At 42.9% G+C, this 14,991-nt stretch overlaps 5 protein-coding genes across 5 annotated transcripts; 1 reads left to right on the top strand and 4 right to left on the bottom strand.

Annotated features, from left to right (window-relative positions):
• Position 1: 1 nt before the first annotated feature.
• On the bottom strand, positions 2-2,895 carry LOC135334930 (uncharacterized). The gene is made up of 9 exons (XM_064530294.1): positions 2,737-2,895; positions 2,335-2,586; positions 1,888-2,034; positions 1,597-1,715; positions 1,283-1,350; positions 1,121-1,197; positions 965-1,065; positions 287-732; positions 2-193 (listed from the first exon to the last, which is right to left on the bottom strand). The coding sequence occupies exons 1-9, from the start codon at positions 2,800-2,802 to the stop codon at positions 132-134; spliced, it is 1,338 nt and encodes a 445-aa protein (XP_064386364.1). The 5' UTR covers positions 2,803-2,895; the 3' UTR covers positions 2-131.
• A 19-nt stretch (positions 2,896-2,914) lies between these two features.
• LOC135334929 (arginyl-tRNA--protein transferase 1-like) lies at positions 2,915-4,652 on the bottom strand. The gene has a single exon (XM_064530293.1). It carries the CDS (start codon positions 4,529-4,531, stop codon positions 2,981-2,983), a length of 1,551 nt encoding a protein of 516 aa, XP_064386363.1. The 5' UTR covers positions 4,532-4,652; the 3' UTR covers positions 2,915-2,980.
• Positions 4,653-4,693: 41 nt separating this feature from the next.
• LOC135334932 (UMP-CMP kinase-like) lies at positions 4,694-6,048 on the top strand. The gene is made up of 5 exons (XM_064530296.1): positions 4,694-4,883; positions 4,963-5,106; positions 5,261-5,398; positions 5,576-5,652; positions 5,830-6,048. The coding sequence occupies exons 1-5, from the start codon at positions 4,728-4,730 to the stop codon at positions 5,963-5,965; spliced, it is 651 nt and encodes a 216-aa protein (XP_064386366.1). The 5' UTR covers positions 4,694-4,727; the 3' UTR covers positions 5,966-6,048.
• Positions 6,049-6,061: 13 nt separating this feature from the next.
• On the bottom strand, positions 6,062-8,426 carry LOC135334927 (mucin-2-like). The gene is made up of 3 exons (XM_064530290.1): positions 8,272-8,426; positions 7,866-7,940; positions 6,062-7,797 (listed from the first exon to the last, which is right to left on the bottom strand). The coding sequence occupies exons 1-3, from the start codon at positions 8,335-8,337 to the stop codon at positions 6,166-6,168; spliced, it is 1,773 nt and encodes a 590-aa protein (XP_064386360.1). The 5' UTR covers positions 8,338-8,426; the 3' UTR covers positions 6,062-6,165.
• A 5,135-nt stretch (positions 8,427-13,561) lies between these two features.
• LOC135334931 (transcription factor Jun-like) lies at positions 13,562-14,935 on the bottom strand. Its single transcript, XM_064530295.1, has one exon. It carries the CDS (start codon positions 14,769-14,771, stop codon positions 13,731-13,733), a length of 1,041 nt encoding a protein of 346 aa, XP_064386365.1. The 5' UTR covers positions 14,772-14,935; the 3' UTR covers positions 13,562-13,730.
• Between the last annotated feature and the right edge of the window lie 56 nt (positions 14,936-14,991).

The raw sequence follows: 14,991 nt of genomic DNA, 5'->3' as shown, positions 1-14,991 counted from the left end.
ACACAGAGATAACAAAAGTATCTCAGTAAGTGAAAAAATGCATTGCACAAAAAATGAGAGAGAACAGCTAACGATCAGTCAGGTCTCTAGTGATTGTTCTGGTGAATGAAAATTTGAAACGTGCGACAGATTTAAAGTGATCCAACATCGAGAATAGAGGTCGAAGGTGACAGGTCGTAATCATAGGAGAGATCTGTACAGGAGAAAAAAGTTTGGAGTTTGGAATTAATGGGTCTACCCACGCACACACACCGTGATCCAGGTCTAGTCCCGCACACACACTCACCGTGATCCAGCTCTAGTCCCGCACCACTCTCCGACGAAAGCACGCTCAGACCGTCCAACGTGTCCTCGTCATCAGACACTCCCCCTCTTGAACTCTGACCCCACAGCGGACTTGTCGTATGTAGAGGATTTCGCCGACTTGTCGAAGGTCTCTTGTAAGAATAATCCCTCGACAAAGATGACAATCCATGAGGTGATCGAACAGACGAGCTTGGTCTGGGAGAGTTATTATTTCCAGACCCTCTGGCAGAGGAGGAGAACAGATTTCGGGCGCTGGAAGAGTGAGATTTGGTGCCAGTGGAGAGAGGGTAGCTACTGCTGAGGTTGGTGGCCTGGGAGGGTGGGTCTAGGTCAGCAGTGAGCAGAGTGGAGTCACGCTGCTGCGGTCCTAGGAATGACTTGTGCTCCAGTAGGGAGAGTCGAGACTGAAGGTCTGACATCAACTGCCTGCATATAATTATGTACACATGAACTACAGTACAAATAGGTTTCCCTAGAGCTATTGAATGCATATTTTAGTTTTAAATCCGACTCAAATTATGGGCAGTCAAAGATAGTTGCCGAAAGGCCATTCATGCGCTCCTGATTGTACCATTGTATACTAGCCTTGATTCCAGGCCACAAGGAATAGATATTATTATAAGGGCCTGGGGTTGAGGCTACTATTGATTGTACTTACTTTGTTCTCTGTAACTGAGAGTTGTGGTCTTGTACTGAGCTAGTGTGTCTGCTCCTACCAACCTCCTCCCCCTGTCGCCACTCTAGCAGTCCAGACACAGTCTAGGCAAGCAAACACATTTAAATAATGCAAACTGTAGGTGACTTTGTGTAATACCTTCTGTAGCCTGTCTTGCTTTCTCTCCATGTCCCTCACGCTAGTACCAACCAGTCCTATGTCAGATTCATAAGACCCTACACATGTGTGTGTGTGTGGGTGAAAACAAGGGTAGCATTAATTATGAAAAGCACGAAAAGAGTGGAGGAGTATGGTACTTACTGAGTTTAGACTTTAGAGATGAGATGTCTTCCTGCATACTCTCAATGTCACCTCTTAACAACCTCTTGCTGTATGAATGAGAACAAGTCAACAATGGTCCATGATGATGCGACATGTGTGAGTGTGAGTAGTGTGCCTGGTGTGTATTGTGCCTGGTGTGTATTGTGCCTGGTGTGTAGTGTGCCTGGTGTGTATTGTGCCTGGTGTGTAGTGTGCCTGGTGTATAGTGTGCCTGGTGTGTAGTGTGCCTGGTGTGTAGTGTGTGCCTGGTGTGTAGCGTGCCTGGTGTGTAGCGTGCCTGGTGTGTAGTGTACCTGGTGTGTAGTTCTTGAGCTATTGCTTGCACTGAGTGGCTGCCAGGAGAGTTGCTCCAATGAGAGGACGAGAGTCTGCTCTTGAAGTCATCCATTTCCCTCCTCACTTGTAGCTTGAACTGCGATAGGAATAAAGTTTATTTAGTGTGCAGTTGTGTGCGTGTGAACAGTCCAGTGCTAGGTTATTACGTACAAACAGTATTGTATCACCATATGAAGGAGGGGAGGGGTAGGGCTACTAAGTACCCATGCACAACCATAGGGAGGGGGGAGCATCAAGCAGTCAATTACCTGTTGGAACTGTGTGTCAGTGACAGTGCTGGTTGGTCTGTTGCTCTGTAGCTTCTTCAGCTCCACATTAACTGACTGTACTTGCCTCTCCTGCTGCTGGAGGGACCTCTGCAGTGAGGCCAGGGATTCTTGCAGGCTGAGGATCTCCTGCATGCGTGTAGTTAGTCATATTGAGGCAGAGTATTAAATATGACATATAAACGGCTATAGAAGGTATAAAAGGAGCTTAGGATAATTATCAGAAGCCCATAAATAGGTAGAAGGAGCGTCTTACTACGTGGATCATGCTGGGGACGAGGCTAGGGGTGTAAATATGACATACAATGGCTTCCAGAAATGTTTTAAATGCTCGGAATAACTGGAATAAATGTGCCACTCATTTAACAGATTAGCAGGTTTTGTTTGAGTGTGCATTATTAGTACACATAACACGATAAAAAATGACACCTTTTGCTGGTCTTTAATTCTCGTGGTGAGTAAGGACATCACAGCCCCTCCGCCTTGTGTGATTGACCCTTGACCCCCAGCCGAAGAGCCGAGATCAAAGCTCACACTGCGACGTCGATGTGCTTCTCTTCCTCTTGTCTCCTTTAGTATACCAGGAGTGATGTGAGGGCTCATCGGTGAATCGACCAGGTTAGCATAACTTGGAGGTGTGACACCAGACCTTCTGAGTGTTAGGGGACTCCGTAGCTGAGACTATAGCCGAGAAATATAGGAGGTGTATATAAAACGTACCAGTTAATTACGCAGTGTACTTCACCAGCATGCAGCTAGCTATAGTCACATAGGGATGTATATAAAAATTATATTATGATATAGCTAGATCTAGCTAGCTAGATTCTTTACCTTCACTTTTGCAAGATTTTGCTCTGTCTCCTTCACAATGGATGCAAATCTGGAATCCCAATTCATTCTCTCCAGAGCTAGCTAACTAGAGGTGGAAAAAAGACTACAATTTAATTCTGGAGCAAGTGTCACATTTTCTTATTGAAGCACACCTATTTGTTGTCATGGCAACAATGGATTATGCAAACAAAATTATTAATGTATATACAAAGTCATAAAAATGTGCCATAAAACATACAAAAAACTAATCTTTATAATTGTCAAATAGGTCCACATTGCATTGAAGTGCGGCTTTGCTTCCTGCTTCACAGACAAACTGTGTCAGACTCTGCTTGTATCTTTCCACTTCTTCCTCCGGCAATGCTCTGAATCGACCCAACGGAACGCTTTTCTTTAACACAGAAACCATATCAATGCTTGCACTTCGACCCTCCTTCTCAGGAACAGATTCATCAACAAGTCGACAATATTTCTTGGCCTGAATTTTTGGAGTGGCAGATTCCAAACTCACAAAAACATTTGTTTCGTTGCACAATACTTGTTGTGGTTTGAACTGTCTCTTGTAAGAAGCCTTGTCATCAAAGGGATTGTAATAGCCGAGACCGTAGTACTTCATATTTGGCAGAGTTTGTTTTAACTTCTGCACCAAAGACATCTCATACAAACACGTGAAAATTCCAGGACTTATAAAGCGTAGATCAGGATCGTATATGAAGTACACTGACACGAAATAACTTGGTGTGATATCGACAATACTGTACATGACTAATTCCCGATCGAGGTAATACTGAAGGTGAAAGCTTCCCTGAGGTGTTCCTTGGTTCCTGTCATTACCCAAACAAGAATCATAGAATCCTTGCAAAAACTGCTCCAATGATTCGAATCGAGATTTTCCAGTATGGACAACGTTTTGTAGTTTCTCATACAAATGATAGGCTCTTTGTGCAGTGGATATGAGTACAGGGTTGGTCAGAGAGCAAGGAACAAGCATCACATCAAATCTATGCTTGAGGCCAGTCATTGCAGACGGAATTTCTTGATTGATAAACTGAGTGAGAGATAGGATTGAATTCGGCTCTTTTTCTGACGAAGCTTCTTGTGGTTTATTTGACGATTTGAAACGTTTGGCTTTTCGTTCCTTTGATTTCTTACATGGTGGTTTGCTTGGGTCAGGGCCTACACCAGATCTAACGACCTTCTTAGGTTTCGCTTTGGTGTTCATTTTTGTGGGTTGGACAGCGTCTGTGGTTGTCTCGTTGTCAACATGCACTAGAACGTTTTCACAATTAGAGGCCAATTCTCTTTCCTCCCACTGGAGATCTCCATTTTTCAAAAATTCTCCCCATTTTCTTATCACTCGTCGATGCTTTTTTGTGAGAGTATAATCATCGACTGGCAATCGTGTAGCATACCCAGGACAGCAGACGACTTCGAATCGTGGTCGAAACACAACCTTTCCCGTCCTCCACCAACCGGCCTCAAAAAATTCCTCAAATAGCGTACAAGACATTGAAGAAAATACGTGGAAATAATCGTATAAATCACCATTTGGATTGTCGCAGTATGCACACTTGTGTGTCTCGGATGCAGGAGAATATACAATCCCAACAAGATGAGAGTTGTTTCCAGCCTCTAGAATTATTTCAGCTACTCTTGATTCTTCAGTGGTCACATCATGCCCAAGATCTTCACTGTCAGGAGGATCAATAGGAGAATGTAGTAAGGGGTCACCACTGCTATCCTGTGAAGGATTGTTCGGTACTATACGGTCATCTTTGGAGCAGCAGCAACCCATAACCAGCTGTACGCCTTCTCAGATCAAAGGAGAACGTCTTTACAGAGAGATTCTTGTAGCTAGCTAGCTAGCTAGTCAACTTTCAGTGAGCTTGTGTTGACGGTCAACACCCACGCATCCTGTTCCGCTGTTACAAGACGCCCACACAGAATAAATTAATAATGATGTAATAAAAAGAGCATTTTACACAGATTCCATGGTTTTGTTTGGGTTGTCCCATCTCTCTCGTCTCTCCTGCCGACTCCCCCTTCATGCCAAGTGTTTGAGAATGGCCTCTGCCAAGCCTGTGGTGATATTTGTACTGGGAGGACCCGGTGCTGGCAAGGGAACACAGTGTTCTAATATTGTCAGGGTGAGAAAAACTAATATTAATATTTATATAGAGTTATATTTATATTAAATAAAGAGATTATTTGATGTGTCATTTTCAGGAGTTTGGGTTTGTACATTTGTCGGCTGGGGACCTACTTCGCGCCGCTAGGGACAGCGGATCTCCAGACGGGAAATTAATCGATGATTACATACGAAATGGAAACATTGTCCCCGTTGAGATCACAATCAGTCTTATACAACAGGTGAGGATTGTCAACTAAAATATGCATTTAGTAGCTCTTTAATAGAGCTACAATATGGTATTTATTTAATCAATGGTTGCTTTTGGGCCAAGCCTATTATCTGTAGACTATACTAACCGCATGGTACTAACCCTCCCCCCCCCCCCCCCTCTAGCGTATGGAGGCTAGTCCAGTCAAGAAGTTTCTAATTGATGGGTTTCCACGTAACGAAGACAACCTGACAGGCTGGGAGAAACAGATGAGTGATGTGGCTGAAGTCAAGTTTGTGCTCTTCTTTGAGTGCTCTGAGGACGTACGTTTGTTGCTTTAAATGTCCTAACTCTATGCATTGTATTTTGTAGAATGGCATTGTAAAAAACAGTACCAGTAGAATGCCTTAGAGAATGGCAGTAGAATTGTACAGCCAGTATAGCTATTGTTAGGAAGTGATGATTTTACACCTCTTGTGTGTGTGTGTGTGTGTGTGTAGACTTGCTTGGAGAGAGTTTATAAGAGAGGGCAATCGAGTGGAAGAGCAGATGACAATAGAGATGCGTTTGTGAAAAGGTAAACCTTTTGACCCCCTCTCTCTAGGGTCATTTTCATTCTTTCCCCCTCACACACACACACCCTTACATCCCACACACACACACACACACACACACACACACACACACACACGCACACACACACACACACACACACGCACACACACACCCACTGATCGATCCCTTCTCTCTACAGATATCGTACCTATCTCAACTCAACAATGCCTATTATAGAGAAGTACAACAAGAAAGGAATGGTTAGAAAGATTGATGCCTCCTCTGGACCAGAACAAGTGTTCCAAGAAGTGAAAAAGATTTTTTCAGAGCTCTAACTTTGACTATTTCTAGTGGACAATTTATTTATGAGATTTGTGCAGTTCTATTCCTCATGCTCGTACCGTTTATTGTGAATCTGTCATGTTGTACAATTGTCAATATAATAATAATAATTAGCGAAGAATGTGATAACAGATTGACACAAAAGACACAATTAAAAGCAACGATATAATTATCAATTTTCATCAAAAATTAATTAGAAACTTTCATCAGTAATACCATCAATGTATACATAAGGTAATAGCATCACTGAGGTTAGTTCGCTGCTAGAAACAGGTTCAGTATAACAGTATTTACTTAGTTCAATGGAAGGCTCCTTATCCTCATGACTAGTTTGATTGTTCACAGTAGTGTTATCCAACGCAGCCTCGGTAGTGGTCTGTGGAACATCATCCACTTCCATCGGTTCTGACTCTTGAGTATCACTATTTAATGTTTTGTGAGGCATTCTTAAAATTTGAGGCTGCTCAATAACTTCAAGAGTCTTCCGTGAAGAATTGGCAGGGCTAATGGATCGAACAGGTACAGTAGGTGGAATAACCTCAAGAGTCTTCTGTGAAGAATTGGCAGAACTAATGGATCGAACAGGCACAGTAGGTAGAATAACCTCAAGAGTCTTCTGTGAAGAATTGGCAGGACTAATGGATCGAACAGGCACAGTAGGTAGAATAACCTCAAGAGTCTTCCGTGAAGAATTGGTAGGACTAATGGATCGAACAGGCAAAGTAGGTGGAATAACCTCAAGAGTCTTCCGTGAAGAATTGGTAGGACTAATGGATCGAACAGGCACAGTAGGTAGAATAACCTCAAGAGTCTTCCGTGAAGGATTGGCAGGGCTAATGGATCGAACAGGCACAGTAGGTGGTTCTAGGACTGCCACAGTGTCTCTCATCTTCTTACCGCTTGAGTAGTGGTTCTTTTTCGTGTAGTACTTGATAGGTATACTGACAACAAAAGTAGTAGTCTCCATGTTAAGTGAATCAGCGGAGGTAATTGGCGGAATTTGTTGGGATTTTAATCTGATTAAGTTTCTAGGCAGTGATACACTCAAAGAATCAAGTACGTCTTGTTTTAATCGTTTATGCCTTTTATGAACAGTTTTTCGTGAGGTCTGCGGGGTCCTTGGAATAGTGCCCCTTGGGAGACAAACACGTAAAGACGAACAATCTTCATTTTCTACAGGCGGAGGTGTTGGTTTCAATGATACATCTCGTCCATTAGAAGTACTACTCCCGTTCTCATCATCAATCGATATAAAGTTATTATTTGTGAATGTGTTAATGGGTTGATTACTAGAGCTAGGTTCTGCAGTGGTGGCAGAAGTCGTTGGAGTCACATGACTAATATTAGTAGGTCCAGCACTTGCAGCTGGTTGTGGTGTTGGCTTCTTTACTTTAGATAACAATTTCAACAGTTTTCTGCGATTCTTAGCTGGGTCTGAGGCCACTCCTTGTGCTAGTGCACCGTTGGTAACTTTCTCTCCCTCAGAGAACAGCTCTCTGACAGTTTGTGGGGAAGAACTGGTAATCGTGAGTTTACTAGCATCGTGTGGTTTGACAGGTGAATAAGTCGGCTCTTCTTTCTTAGCTGGAGAGGCTAGTGTGGGGCTGGCAGTGGTATAAAGTGCAAGGGGGGAGCTGGCCCTCGAGGGATTTGTAGGGGTGGACGTTCGCTGGGGGGTGGGAGGCAGTCCATTCATTACCGAGGGCCGGGCTTGGAGTAATTGCTGCCATGATTTGACCAGAGTTTTCATCCGCTTAGCGAGAGATTTGTTTGATTCGGTCAATTGTCTACGAACATTGTTGATGTGTTTCCCCAGACGAGTGGCCTGGATGGAGATATGAGAAAGATTATTATAATTATATATTGGGGACGGTAATTCAGTTTCTGTTTTACCTTGAGGTGTTCGGCAGTGATGTGCATTGTCTCCAACATTGTCACAACCTCACTCACGATTGCCATGTCCTTAACCTGTGTGTGTGTGTGTGTGGGTGTGTTGTGTGTGTGTGTGTGTGTGTGGGTGTGTGTGTGTGTGTGTGTGTGGGGGGTGTGTTGTGTGTGTGTGAGTGTGTGTGTGTGTGTGTGTGTGTGTGTGTGTGTGTGTGTGTGTGGTGGTACAAAATGTGTTCTTTACGCAGACAAACGTGTATATACAATCAATCGAAATTCAGTCTTTAATAATATGTGTATCGTAAAGCCATGAACCACATGGACAAGGTGGACCACACAGATAGTAATAAAATAGACTCAGAGATCCCTGACCCCCCTAAGATCACGAAGCAATGTAATCTCTCAGACTTACATGTCCCTGAGGGTCAATGGCTGCTACTAGGCGGTCGGTAAGCTCCTCAACACTAGACTGAGGCATGGCATCTTGTTGCTGTCAGCAAGGTCGTCCTGTTGACCTCCTGTGTACCCCGTTCTGTTCCTAACTCAGCGCATGTCATGTGAGTATCGTTCCATGCATCTTGATAAGCCGTTTTACTAGCCTCGTTCCCAGGCCTTACTTTTTCTTGCTGTTGTCACTGTTCATCCATAAACATAAGAAAGACATAGTGAGGCAGCAAAGAAAGAAATGGGCGTACAGTTAAGAAAACGTAAGGCCTGGTTTGGGAAATCGCGTGATCCACAAGGATTTTTATGAACGTGGGCGATATGTAGCCCACAATCGTGACGTAAGGTATTCTCCCACGCATTCCGAGTAAGACTGTACTGTACTGCACTGAGACAACCACCAAGCTGTGCTGCAAGTCAGATCAGAGAACCAGCGTGGCCAGCTCTGGTGGCAGTAGCTACCTGCTATATGATAATGATGACTAAGCTATTCTACTATAGCATGTAGAAAGACACAAGAAAAGGTAATAGTGATAGAATCTAAACACACAATCTAGACTAGTAGATCATCTAGCTAAGCCTAAGGTATAGAGCTAGCTATAGTGCTTGCAAACTTCCAGTTCCAAGTCCATGTCCAGCTTGCAGCAGGCAAAGTTTTACTAGTCGTAGACCTCTGCGTGGGCAGTCCAACATCTCTAGCTCAGTATGCCCACGCTCATTTTCACCCTTCTACCACCCTTCTACCCTCACGCGACTTCCCGATACAGGCTCTCCTTTTTCCTAACTTTACGTCTATTTCTTTCTTTATTCCTCCAATTAATACCGTATTTTATCTCATTGAACGAATAATACAGTATTTTATCTTATTGAACGATTGTGATAAAGAACAGAAAAAGGAGAGCCTGTGTAGAGGCTACCGTTTTACATTGAGGGCAGTATCTTCTCTGGTCGATCCACTGAGCTGCACCGTCCTAGCCTGCATTCAATAGAGAGCTCAGTAAGTGCGTGTGCAGTGGTGTAGAGTTACCCTATAAAATTATGAGGTTCTATGCACTTTGTTGGATGCACACACGTTGCATGGCTCAGTAGATAAAAAATTGCTATCCATGGAGAATGGTGTTTTAATGATACGACAATTATTAAGATAAAAATGTTCTAAAAGATATCGTCCGCCCGCTATATGATATGATAATTGGGGTTTAATTCATGTGACGTACCTTAGCTTTGTTATGGTGTTGTTTTCAGCTTAATCAACAGTTGGTCACCAGACTTAATTTCTTAGGCATGTATGATTGATTATAGTGATAAGATAGTTCTCCTTAGCGCATGTGCATGGTATCAGCAAAGCAATCTGGAGCATTGTATTAAAGTGCCTGAAGCTCTGTACAAGCTACAAGTAAGTAAGTACAAGCGAAGTACAAGCGAAGTACAAGCGAAGTACAAGCTAAGTACAAGCTAAGTACAAGCTCTGTAAAAGCTAAATGCACATGCCTTGTACAATTCAAATATGGTAGCGGCTCTTTAAAGGGAAGTTTTGGTTAAGTTCAGTGGAGTTTACCCTTGGAGGAATTTCACTGTTGTCATTGTGTGTATAGCGGTGCATGTGTGTTTGTGCATACACATTCTAGATGCATTATTATGACTTCCAACCTATTTGGCACTTATCGTAGCCTCAGCATTCCCACTGAGCTTATTGAGCTTATTTGAACCCCCACTCATCAATTTCAGACAACTTTTTAATTGATTAGTGTTCATCCACTTCCTTACCTACACTTCCAGAAGTTGTACGTTTTATATCTATACAAATGTATCCTGTCTCCCTGTCTCCCTGTCTTCCTCTTGTCTCCCTCCTGGCTGCCTTTCAGTAGACTGCATTCATTCATGTGAAGCTTCTCTCCCCCCCTAACCTTTGTAGCTGCTTCACCTCATTAGGCTATTAGGCTCTTTAGTACTTAAGTTCAAAGGTAGTCATTCACTTAATTCCAAGTTTTGTTGCTGTGTAACATAATTGGCTAGTAATTATAATACCGTATGGAAACTGTGGGAACATAGTCAACTGGTTATATCATTCCCTGTGAAAGCTTTGTGTGTGTGTGTGTGTGTTTTTCCTGATTCCCTGTATACAGTAAACTGTGTGTGTCTGTCACACTATAAAGAATGGTGGCCTGTTTAGAATGAACCACTACACCCAGAGATGCATGTATATAGTATTGAGTATCAATGTATTAACTCTGTGTGTGTGTGTGTGTGTTTGTCCTGTGCAGAAGCTGGTGGAGACATGAACAGAGCACTACGTCACGAGGAACAAGCTCTCCGGAGAGAGGCCAGGGAGGTGAGATTATACTCTTATACTTTAAATTCGAAGAGCTTTTTGAATATTAATACCTCCAGTACAGTTCTATGGCTATAGAAGTAACCGTATACATGTAGCCGGTAATTTTCGGGGGGAAAACATTTGAAAGTTGAGCAATATTTAGTCACTTTGTGGATAAAATATTCGTGGCCAGAGCTCCAACCACGAAAACCACGAATATTTTGTCCCCCCCCCCCCCCCCCCGGAAATTATCAGCTACATGTATATGGTATGTACTGTGTAGTCAAATTACTAACAGGATAATGTACTCTGTAGCTAGTTGACCTCGAGTGTGTACATCCTTTGTTCTGCATAATTATGACTAAGCAATCTGTCGTTCAAATGACCTTTACGTTTATTGTTTGTGAGTATGTAGTGTATATTGTTAGGGGACCTTTGACCTTTAGTAGGTTATGTATATATGACCTTCATAATCACCTTTCCTGTACCTTCAGTGTGGAAGAGGTAAACAACCCCTGTTCACTAGTCCCTCTTTATAGCCTCCCCTAATAAATCCATAGTTTTGTATGAGCTAGCAGCCATAATTATCATCGAAATTAATTCCCACAAAAAGAAAAATGCACTAGAATAACCACAAGGTGGTTCAGTGGTGGAGCTCACATTACAATGTACTTGGTGTGTAAGAGTTCTGTTACTAAGAAACCACACAGAGCAAGTGCTTCTGCCATTGAGTGGTTTCTGTGTGCCAACAGGATGTACCCTAATTTGATTTCGATGGTAACTGAAATATTGTACAGTGCTACCCCAGCTGGGTAATGTCTAAATAGGAGAAATTGGCAATTGAATTATGTCGCTTCTCTCTAGCTATGAGAACCATAGAGTTGTGTGCATAACTTATACAGCAGTGTACGTTATAGCATCTAATGTTGTTTTATAAAATGCTGCTCTGTTTAAAGTTTAGTGTACACTCACAAGGCCACTAGGGAGAGTTGAAGGATTATTTTTATGCATGATGTCACTGATAGCGTTTCCCTATGTTATGAAGTGGGTGGTTGACATTTCATAAGATTTTATACATCCATGTATCGTTTTCCCAATTGCCTAGGATAATTTTGAAAGCTACATTTGGAAGTTGCACAGGCAAGGGTATGCCTGATTTCCCTAATTATTGAAAGAGAAACTCACGTTGTGTAAGCATACTGTCGATAGTTTGTATACTTGTAGCAGCCGTGCAGGGTATTTTATAATATTGAGGGTAGATGCACCGTAACTATATAGATGTCAAAACATTGGAGTTGATGGTTGGAAGTATCAGCATTTCAGTTTATATAAACAATTTTTTTTAAAAGAGGTCAGTAATCACATGATTCTAAAGGTTAGTGCTGTAAGCCTATTAGTCCCTAAAGCATCTGACGTGTACATGTGCAATGAGGCCTGACATTAAGATAAAGCGGGGACAGTTAGGTGGTGTGGATTTGTCACCTCCTATACTATATACAGCTATACCTGGTACGTGCAAAGTTGTAATAAAGGTGAAATGGAGCATAATACTGAAAATTAATTTTATTATCTTGTTTTCTTCTACCATTTGTCCCTTATTACGGTAATCATACCATCTGACACGTGTTGTTAGGAAGCTGTCTTGGGATGAAGTTTTTATTCTGTTGAGATCAACTTTGTATGCAAACAGTTCATTACAGTAATGAAGTTACATGTACCAGCTGAGCCACCAATCTGTTAATATAGGGTATAGTTCAAAGGAAGCCTTCAAAGGAAACCTCTTAATGAGGATGTCACTATATTCACACACACTTACACGCACACACACACACACACACACACACACACACACACACGCGCGCACACACACACACTCCACACACCACACACACACTCTCTGCAGGAAGCAAGACACGGCCATTTCGGAGCTGCCTCCCATCTGAGACATGAAGCTAACGTAGTTCACAATGAGCGGGACCACCTCATCCCCCACCATGGCCACCATCACGGACATGACCACGCCCACCATCACGGACATGGACAGGCCCACCATCACGGACATGGACAGGCCCACCATCATGGACATGGCCACACCCACTTCCCGGAGCCAGTACACCACCCTCCACACCACCATCACGGACATCATCATCACCATCACAACAATGGCGGAGAATGCTGTGTGATCTTGTGAAGCCTGTTTTTGAACTACTGGAGACAGTGACTCTAAAAACTGATTCTTAATACATTACTCGTGTGTGTGTACATGAATTTATTAAATTGTGTTTTCCCCTTGTGTCCAATATTGCTTGTGGTATCTTGCAAAACATTTCGAAACATTTGCATGATTTGCATGTTCTATATACACTGGGCAAAAAGCTAAATTTCCTGAGATGTACAGGACAGGGCACAATTTCCTGCACCTATCCTGAAGTTTTGCAGGATAGGTGTATACGTAAGTCTACAGGAAATTGTACCCTATACTGCTACAGGACGGGTCAGGAAATGTGATGTTCTTCGAGAAAGTGCAGGATTTCAGGCCTGCACTGTAGCAGGAAATATTTAACTTTTCGTCCAGTGATAGATGCTGACTCTGTGTATATATATATATATATAATACCCGGTGCGCGCGCGTGCAGGGGTAGAGCGATTGGTGTGTGTTGTGTGTGGACACTATACAATTAATTTTATGCATAGTTGGAGATTTAGAAGCTAAGGTATGGTTGCTATTATCCACTTGTGCCCCACAATAAAGTTGCTATGGTAGTTACTGGCACTGTGGAGCGTTGCTTAGGGAATAGATTAGCTGTGGTGCGTGAATGTACTCTCAAGTCAGGATGTGGGCACAATGAACTTTAACATATGACTTCCGGAGAGGTCACTTCATTGACTCCAATTATGACATCAGATGGCATGTGTTTTACCAGGCAGATTTGGGAAGCAGTGATAACCAATGTAAAATAATCATTCAATATTCTATAGTCATACAAAGATTTAGGATTGTCAATAATAATGTTATACAGGTCAGTAATAAAGTATAAAACGTCCAATGTGTGTGTCTAGTATTGTGAAAAAGAAAAAAAGAAACATACATACATTCAACAAAACATAGAAAATTACTCAGATGAGTCTAATACATAGCCCTCAGGGAAATTAACATGACATCCGCCCTTCATGTGCTGGATCAGAGCACGCTTCAGACTGGTTATTTGGTCTCGTAGATCAGTGACCTCAGAGTTTAGTTCTTGGTTGTGTTCTTTCAGGACCCTCACTTTTCCTTGCAGTTCAGATTCTCGTTGCAGTCTTCGGAGACGGCATTTGGAAGCAGCCATTCGATTGCGTGCTTTCTTCCTCTCCTCTTTCATCTGTTCTTGGGTATGCATATCGGCCGGGACCACATTTTGAAGATCTCGTACTTGGGATGAGGGGAGAGCAGGCATAATGTGAGCGGCACTGCTAATGGCTGTGTTGTAGCCACTGTAAGCGTCCACTGCTTGACTTCCAGGGTATAGGTTGCTGAAGTGAGGGTAAGAGTTTGTAGCGTAGTTCAGACTAGTCGAACCGCTTCGACTCATAAATGCGGAAGTGGCTTCAGGCTGGGAGGAGGGGATGTTGGGAATGAAATCGAGAGTGGCTGTCACGTACGGTGACACTGCTTCGAGGGTTGGGTTCGAACCAATTGCAATTGGTGGTGATGGTAGATGATGGTGTACCACAGGGGCACTTGAGATCACTTTATGGTGGTTGCCAGCAGCGGGCTGTCTTGGCATCTCTTGCTGTGGTAGAGTAACTGCAGTTGGAGCTCTCACTAGGTCTCTGGGTCCACTCACAGTTGTGTGGAGTTCATCGAGAGCCTGGAGAAATCCCTGAGCATACATCTCTTGCTCTTGTGTTACTTGGCTTCTAAAGAATGAATTAGGTGTGGGAGCTTGAGTAGTTATGGACGAGCTCTGAGCTGCAACGTCTGAGAGCAGGGTAGTGATATCGGGAGTGTTGAGTGAAAGGTTGAGGGATTGACTTGAGGCGATTGAGTAGTGTGGCTTTAGTTGCTTGAGCTTCTCTTGCTGTAGGTCCAGGTAAAAATCAGATCTTGGTGAGCTGGAGAATCTATCGTCCTGCAGATCATAAAGGCTTCCGTGTTGGTTGACTGACATCATCTCTGAACAAAGGAGTTGTGGCTTTCTTGTTATGCACACTTGAGAATGGTCTCTGCAAACTCTTCTTTGCAATAATCTATTACGGTCAGCTCTACTTAGCAAGGCTGATTAGTTTGTGAAATTGATTTTCTCGGTGGGATATCTAGCTTTATATGCGAACTTGAGTTGATTTAATTATTTATGCTTGCCTGTCTATTTTTACAGCACTGTGGTTTTGGTG

The sequence above is a fragment of the Halichondria panicea genome, chromosome 4 (genome assembly GCF_963675165.1).
Source record: "Halichondria panicea chromosome 4, odHalPani1.1, whole genome shotgun sequence".
Classification (NCBI taxonomy): Eukaryota; Metazoa; Porifera; class Demospongiae; order Suberitida; family Halichondriidae; genus Halichondria; species Halichondria panicea.
The sequence above is the reverse complement of the archived record's forward strand: the minus strand, read 5'-3'. Positions and strand labels throughout refer to the sequence as shown.